We start from the raw sequence: 7,963 nt of genomic DNA, 5'->3' as shown, positions 1-7,963 counted from the left end.
ACGTGTGCTTTTAGGTCCTTTACACCTTTATTTGCTACACAAAACATGGGAATTTCTTTTTTAATTCATCCAAGAACTTACATTTTCTTTCCAGCATAGCTGCTCGAGCTCAGGGTAGGTACATGAGCTTTGCCTGAGGTAAACGAGGACTACTGACGTGCAGACTGACCAATTAAATGTTTACAGAGAAGGTTATCGACCAATAACGGTAGCTCTACAGTCAGACCGTCCAATCAGAAGATTTTAGGCTACTTCACCACGCCCCCTTCTCACTCAAGCGAACCAATCGGAGTAGGGGAGGGCGGGACTAGTTTGTGTACGAAAGTTCTCGAAGTTCTATGTGAGCTCTAGAAAAACAAAATCCCGGACGTTAGTGAAATTCCGCCCGGACATTTTTTAAGTCTAAAAAAGAGGACATGTCCGGGTAAAAGAGGACGTCTGGTCACCAACTATATGAATAATAACAGAGTATTGTTATATTCAAAGATTTTCGTTTAGGATTTCCTGGATTGCAAATAAGGGTGTCATTCGTACCGGTAAATATTTTCATAATTTAGCATTTTCCTCTATTAACAAATGACTTATAAGTACAGCAAATGGGGTCACAACTGAAATTGAAAAGGTTTGCCTCAGGAAAACAGCGGGTGTAGCGCTTAAATTGTACCACACTTTTGAAAATATATTTGTCATATATGTATGCGAATAAAGAGACACTGTGTCTGGTAAAAGTATCTCCACATCAGCGTTTTTCCCTGTGAGTTCCCCCCTCCGTTTCAGACGAACATGGGTCTGTCTCTTTAAGACACTCGACCGGAACTACGTCATTTCTCTTTGGGCCTGCGGAGCCTCATCGTGAGCGTGTGCTTCATCACCGCTTTTTAAAAAACGAGGTTAAAATGAGCGTCCCGGCCTTTATAGACATCACCGAAGAAGACCAGGTGCTTTAAACACCGCCGGGTGTGGTATTTACCACCGTGTGCGGATTATGTCCGAAACTGTCTCCTTTTCGCTACCTTTTTATTTTGAATAGCCAGTTCCACCTTAAACGGCGCCGGGGTTTCAATACAGCCGAACCATTTAAGGTGGAACGGATAATTACAGCTACATGAGGAGTTTGAATAACCAGGAATTATCTGTTCATAGTATGATCTTGTCTAGTATGCGTTTCCTCTGAATCAGAAATCAGTATAGCGTTAATATTTTTGCTGTTAATATAACGTACATTGTGTTTGCCATCATTCGAGTTCTTTACCAACGGGGAAGGTCCTCCGCTCAACAATATCTCACCACAGCTTCTGTTACTGAGACTGATGAACTGATAATAATTATAAAAGTGCCAGTAAATGGAAGAGCAATGTCGGGGTTTCAGGAGGAATTCTGTTCTCTGGCTGCAGTGTCGTTTGTCCTGCCCTTGATTATTCGCGTTAGGAAACAGATGTTTAATCATGCACATAATTTCGTGTTCAGGATTATATTTGAAAAGAGACATCTGGTGCTTTATTTTTATTTATTTATTTTTATTTTACAGGACTCAATACAGAGCAGTTTGTATATAAACAATACAGATATAGATTTTAGGAATGACATATGTTCTGTGGTTTTAATATTTAAACCTTTTTTTTATCGGCATATATATTAAATAAATTATTATTTTTTTAAACCTTTGATGTTTAATAATGTTTCTTTTTTTTCCATATAAAGGCTTCAGAGCTCCGGGCTTACATCAAATCCAAAGGAGCTGAGATCTCGGAGGAGAACTCTGAAGGAGGCCTCCATGTCGACCTGGCTCAGATCATTGAGGCCTGTGATGTCTGTTTAAAAGATGATGATAAAGGTAACTGTCTGAACAGCCATGGATGTGTCATTAGTATCATTTCAAGGGCTTTGTTTTTGACACCATGTTCCTGTCGTGTGCTTATACAGACGTGGAGAGCGTGATGAACAGCATCGTGTCCCTGCTGCTGATCCTGGAAACGGACAAGCAGGAGGCTCTTATCGAGAGCCTTTGTGAGAAACTTGTGAAGTTTCGGGAAGGTGAAAGGCCCTCCCTCAGGATGCAGCTGTATGTGCAAAATTCACCCGTTTATTCATGAGTTAGCTCATTCGTTTTTTACTTGTTCTTTCATCACTGAAGTTTACATAGTGCAGGGTTTCTTGGGTTGAGAGTCCAAAAAACATAACTGTCCTTGCTCTGTTGACACAACAGAATTAGTATTCCGAGATGGTTGGTTAAAATGTGTAGTGGAGCCTCGTGTCTTGGAGGAAGCTCATGGTAGTCTTACTTCTCCCACCTTAGCAAACTTCAGTGATGGACAGAGACATCTAGTCGGTGGAAATGGCATTGAATAAATTGCTGGAAAATTGTGTTTGTTTGTTTTATAAATCTATCTAGCCTGAGCAACCTGTTCCATGGTATGGATGAGAACACACCAGTGAGGTACACTGTTTACTGCAGCCTAATCAAGGTGGCAGCTGCCTGCAATGCCATCTCATTCATCCCTACTGACCTAGACCAGGTACAGCAATCAGTTTAACCACTAGCGTTTAGCCAAATCATTTTAATGCTTTTTAAAATTATTTTATAAATCTAATTATTTTTGCTTTTTAATTTAAAAGAAAACACAGTTAAGTCTTCACATTGTTACAGGTGCGCAAGTGGATCGTTGACTGGAATCTGACCACAGAAAAAAAACACACTCTACTAAGACTGGTGTATGACGCTCTGGTCGACTGTAAGAAGAGGTATCCACATTGGTCTGCTGTTTAAACGTGGATTTGCCTCTTGGCTCTGTGCTCCTTGTTCACAGTTTGCTTTTGGTTCCCTACAGCGAGGCTGCTGCTAAAGTTATGGTCGAACTTTTGGGAAGTTACACAGAAGATAATGCTTCACAAGCCCGGGTAGATGCCCACAGGTATGTTTCTTTTTCTTATGTGACTTATAGATGAAAACGGACGACAAAACAGGGCAACACTGAATAAAATCTGGAGAAACATACATCCAGATGTTTCACTTGAATGGTACTTAAGCAGTTAACTTCTAAACTGTGCTTGAAAATGCACTTTCAGTCAGCGTGGTGGTGCAGTCATGCAGTCGTGACATAAAGTTCGTTACAAAGACAAATTAACGTTTGAGCACTGATCTACAGAGATGTGAAAAAACAGATGAGTCATCCTTCATCATATTCTCCCAGGTGTGTGACTCGTGCTGGACTAAGTGCTTGATCGCTTACAGTGAATATTTGCTCTGACAGGGATCTAAAAGGTGTCAATGTAGGAAAATTATACATGGCCTACTCAGTAAAGATCTTGGTGAATTTTATTTTACTTTATAGAATATTACTGTAATCAGTTTTAAAATTCTAAAATGAATGGTTGAATCACCGCTGTTGGTTACACTTTCTTGGTACGTAAACCCTGACTGCTCTATACTCACAGGTGCATTGTCCGTGCTTTGAAAGATCCAAACACGTTTTTGTTTGATCACCTCCTGGCTCTGAAGCCTGTGCGTTTCCTGGAGGGAGAACTAATTCATGATGTAAGAAGAGATTCAAATCAAGCTTTTATCCAACCATGTTTACAAGCTCACATACTGATGTTGTTTCTCCAAACTCACTACATTTCCAAACTTCTCTCACTAGCTCCTGACCATCTTTGTGAGTGCAAAGCTGGCCGCCTATGTCAAGTTCTACCAGTCCAACAAAGACTTCATTGATTCTCTTGGTACGTATTATACTTCATGGACTGGTTTTTATGGCTCTGTTCAAAGCAGACATCAACATTTATCTTGGGATTTATACGTGTTATGAGTTATACGTGAACTGTGCTACCAGGATCTGTCGTTAGACAATCACTTAAATTAGGAACTGAAATAATTCTTGGGAATCCCTGAAGACAACAACAAAAGTGTTGCCTAGCACCAGAGACACTAGAAATGTAAACAGCTAATTATATCCCAGCTGTATGTTTGTGATCAGAACACGAGGAATATCAGCTTGTTATTTTACACCAACCAGGAATCAGAAGAGTTCATATTCATGAACCTAATTTGGAACAGCTAGAACCAAAGAGTTGGTTCTTCTGTGCAGACTCTTTGTCGAGCTTAAACTCCATAAAGAGCTCAGAGCCTCAAATAAAGCGTTATAGCGCAGTGGAGCTGAACATGGTCAATTGCCGAGTGTTAAATATATGAATAGGTGGAAATAATACAAGAATGTGGTCCAATTGTGTGTGAGATCTCTGGGGCTCTGTTCAACTTTGTTCCCGTTGGCTACTTTTCCCCACTGTTCACTAGCTCTGCAGTGCAGCTAGTGGTGGGAGATGAAGGTGAAGCATTGGTTCTCCATATTTATGGAACCATTTTGTATTATCCTGTACGCTGGTCAACCATAACACATGTCCACCTTGTTTCTACACTCACTGACCATTCTCTGAGGACCACTTTGTAGTTATACAATTACAGACTGTAGTCCACCTTTTCCCCCCTTTCTCCTTTCACCCTGTTTCTTTAATGGTCAGGACCTCCACAGAGCAGTGTGTGTCGGTCGTCCTCTAGTCCTTCATCAGTGACAAAGGATGCTGTCGGCTGAGTATTTTTGATCGGTTTACTGTTCAGTCCAGCAGTGACACTGATGGGTTTTCAAAACTCCAGCAGCACTGCTGTGTCTGATCCACAACACACAATAACACACCATCACCATTACGTCAGTGTCACTGCAGCACTGGAAATGATCCACCACTCAAATCATACCTGCTCTGTGGGGGTGCTGAGCGTTGAAGAACAGGGTGAAATGAGGATAAGAAATTACGCAGAGAAACAGGTGGACGTACGTAGCTTACGTGCTATTAAACGTCATAATAACCTGCTGCATTAACTCCTTTCAAACAAAGGCTTGCATTGGGCCATTAAGCACACGCACTGCTGTAGAGAGCTGTGGTGCTGCTGGAATGTGATATTCAGCAGTGGCTTTGTTTGGCTTCTGCCCAAAGCAGCCTGTTAATTAGAGCTGGGATCCTCCCTGCCTCGAACAGAATTAAACCATTCTGATTTGTTGTAAAGGCTTGTTGTAACAAATTAGTAGGTTAACTTATAACTTCTCCAATTACATCATCACGTAAAGGGTCATTGGTTCCCTGGCTGTGTCAGTGATCATTTAATTAATGTAAATACATTTTTATGATGGTCAGACAATTATTTACACTTCCCCTCAGCAGCAGAGTCTTTTGTTTGTGTCTGGAGCAGAGAGGGAATCGAAAGCTTTTGTTACGTAACATTTTCTGAATATAACTTTTTATCAAGTCAGTTCGCAGTAAAAATTTGGGTTGAGTCAAAATACTTAATGTTACATTGATTTTCTCATGATGATAAATTGCTGTAATGGTGTTAGTGATAGTGTAGTGTCACAGTCACAGAGCTCCAGGGGCCTGGAGGAGGTGAGTTAGATTCCTGCTCCGGGTGACTATCTGTGAGGTGTGTGGGGTGTTCTCCCTGTGTCTGTGTGGGTTTCCTCTGGGTGACTGTCTGTGAGGGTTTCCTCTGGGTGACTGTCTGTGAGGAGTGTGGTGTGTTCTCCCTGTGTCTGTGTGGGTTTCCTCTGGGTGACTGTCTGTGAGGAGTGTGGGGTGTTCTCCCTGTGTCTGTGTGGGTTTACTCTGGGTGACTGTCTGTGAGGGGTGGGGTGTGTTCTCCCTGTGTCTGCGTGGGTTTCCTCCGGGTGACTGTGAGGAGTGGGGTGTGTTCTCCCTGTGTCCGCGTGGGTTTCCTCTGGGTGCTTCGGTTTCCTGCCACAGTTCAAAAACGCACGTTGGTAGGTGGATTGGCGACTCAAGTGTCCGTAGGTGTGAGTGAATGTGTGTGTGTGTGTTTGTGTGTTGCCCTGTGAAGGACTGGCGCCCCCTCCAGGGTGTATTCCCGCCTTGTGCCCAATGATACGGGTTAGGCTCTGGACCCACCGCGACCCTGAACTGGATAAGGGTTACAGATGAATGAATGAATGATGGTGTCAGTGATTTTTGACAATGATGAAACTTACTACCATATCTATGGTAACTTTACAGGTCATTTAAAATCACAGTATTTTTAAGAAAAGGTTAAGAAAGGATGATATATTTGTGAAAAAATAAAGAAGCATAGTTTGGAGAACTTAATATTTTATGTTTTTTCTCCTCTCTCCCATCTTTTGCTTTGTGATTCTTCTGAATTAGGTCTTTCCCATGAGCAGAACATGGCAAAGATGAGGCTGTTGACCTTCATGGGCATGGCTGTGGAGATGAAAGAGATTAGTTTCGACACAATGCAACAGGAGCTGCAGATCGGCGCTGAAGATGTGGAGGCTTTCGTCATTGACGGTACACCTCCATGACTCTCTGTAATATGAACCCCCTCTGGACAGGGGAAAAGATAATAAACCAAAAGTAAACCAGGAATTGAGCAATGACTGCTTGACTTACCCATGTTTAAAGGACTGCCCGGGATTGTGTAATGCTCCAGTTCAATTCTGATTGTTTTTATTTTTCATATCTTAGCTGTGAGGACAAAAATGGTGTATTGCAAAATTGACCAGACGCAGAGAAAAGTTGTCGTGAGGTAAGTTGTGAAAGTACCTTATGTCTTCTAGAGTTTTGTTGTTGTTGTTTTTTCGTAATTCTTCCTGAGTACAATTTGTTCAAGGTTTCTACGTAAAGCTTAGTTTTGTTTTTGTTTTTTTAATTAATTGTTTGTTAACTTTTTTGTTTTTATATAACCTTTTATTCAATTGCTTACTTAGTTTCGGTTTGATACTTCTGTTTCTCCGCCAAATTTAAAGCTTCGACAAACATTAAAAAATTAGTCGTAGGGGGCAATAAATCTAAATTGTTAGGCTTTGAAAGACTGGTAGATTGTGTCTTAAACTATGTCATATTTAGTTGTTATTCAGTTATTGTTTGAGTTGATGTTTTACGTATGCAGTTATCACGATTCTTATTAGTGCAAGATTAATTTCTGTGACTGCTTAGTGGCATTTAGTTGTGTGGGTTTTTTTTTTAAATAAATAATTACCTTAACTTAAGTAATGCTAATTTGCTCTTGCGTTTATTCTGTAGCCACAGCACCCATCGTACCTTTGGAAAGCAGCAGTGGCAGCAGCTGTACGATACGCTCAGTTCCTGGAAGCAAAATCTGGCCACAGTAAAGTCCAGCCTCCAAACCCTGTCTCCAAATGCTTAGCGACACCTACTCTTCCCTCTCATCAATTTCAGTTTTTATATATATATATGCACAGTCAATAAAAGACCAGTGAAAACAAGATTTACTTTGTTGCCTCTTCAGTAGTTTATAGGACATTGTTGAGTATTCGTAACAGTACGTGACCATTTGATGTTTGTGTGGAGCTTTTAGAAACAAATCAGGTCCAGTAATTTTAAACATCTGTGAAATGGCCTCAGAAGATTTCTGTTTGACCGGAACTGTTTGTAGGTGATGATTTGGGTTGTCTGGGTGTTTTGGTCTGGATTCGTTTAATGAGATGCTGCCATTTGACGTTAAAGTACCCTTTAAGTCATGATGCACAACATCTGTTAAAGAAATAATATATGATTTTTAAATATAAATCTAAATATGACTGAGCATTTCTGCTCTACATTTTTTGTACTAATTTATACTAATTCTCTATTATACCCTAAATGTGGCATTGGTTAAAATCTGGTGTCTACAGTATGACAGTTTATTACACATATGTACATATAATCATGGCTTCTTAATTTATAAACACAACCGCTAACAATGATGGCACAATCCAAGCATCTCAAAGTAGTCCGTTAAGGCCAGTCCTTTAGCTGAAATTAAGCCCACATACTCCACATATACAAAAGTACTGAAACACATTCTAAATCTCTAGGCATAAATATGGAGGTGGTCACCACTTGCAGCTTCTACTCTTCTGAGAAGTTCTCTACAAGATGATGGAGTGTCCGGAAATTGTTGCCC

The 7,963-nt window shown here is 40.7% G+C and overlaps 1 protein-coding gene across 1 annotated transcript; it reads left to right on the top strand.

Annotated features, from left to right (window-relative positions):
- Positions 1 to 786: 786 nt before the first annotated feature.
- Positions 787 to 7,278, top strand: eif3m (eukaryotic translation initiation factor 3, subunit M). Its single transcript, XM_066684815.1, has 11 exons — positions 787 to 938; positions 1,702 to 1,834; positions 1,924 to 2,062; positions 2,393 to 2,516; positions 2,648 to 2,742; positions 2,829 to 2,912; positions 3,436 to 3,535; positions 3,639 to 3,720; positions 6,202 to 6,345; positions 6,523 to 6,583; positions 7,081 to 7,278. The coding sequence occupies exons 1-11, from the start codon at positions 897 to 899 to the stop codon at positions 7,202 to 7,204; spliced, it is 1,128 nt and encodes a 375-aa protein (XP_066540912.1). The 5' UTR covers positions 787 to 896; the 3' UTR covers positions 7,205 to 7,278.
- The last annotated feature ends 685 nt before the right edge of the window (positions 7,279 to 7,963 follow it).

This window comes from Hoplias malabaricus, chromosome 11 (assembly GCF_029633855.1).
Source record: "Hoplias malabaricus isolate fHopMal1 chromosome 11, fHopMal1.hap1, whole genome shotgun sequence".
Lineage (NCBI taxonomy): Eukaryota > Metazoa > Chordata > Actinopteri > Characiformes > Erythrinidae > Hoplias > Hoplias malabaricus.
Note: the sequence above shows the minus strand (reverse complement) of the source record. Positions and strands in the feature narration are given on the sequence as shown.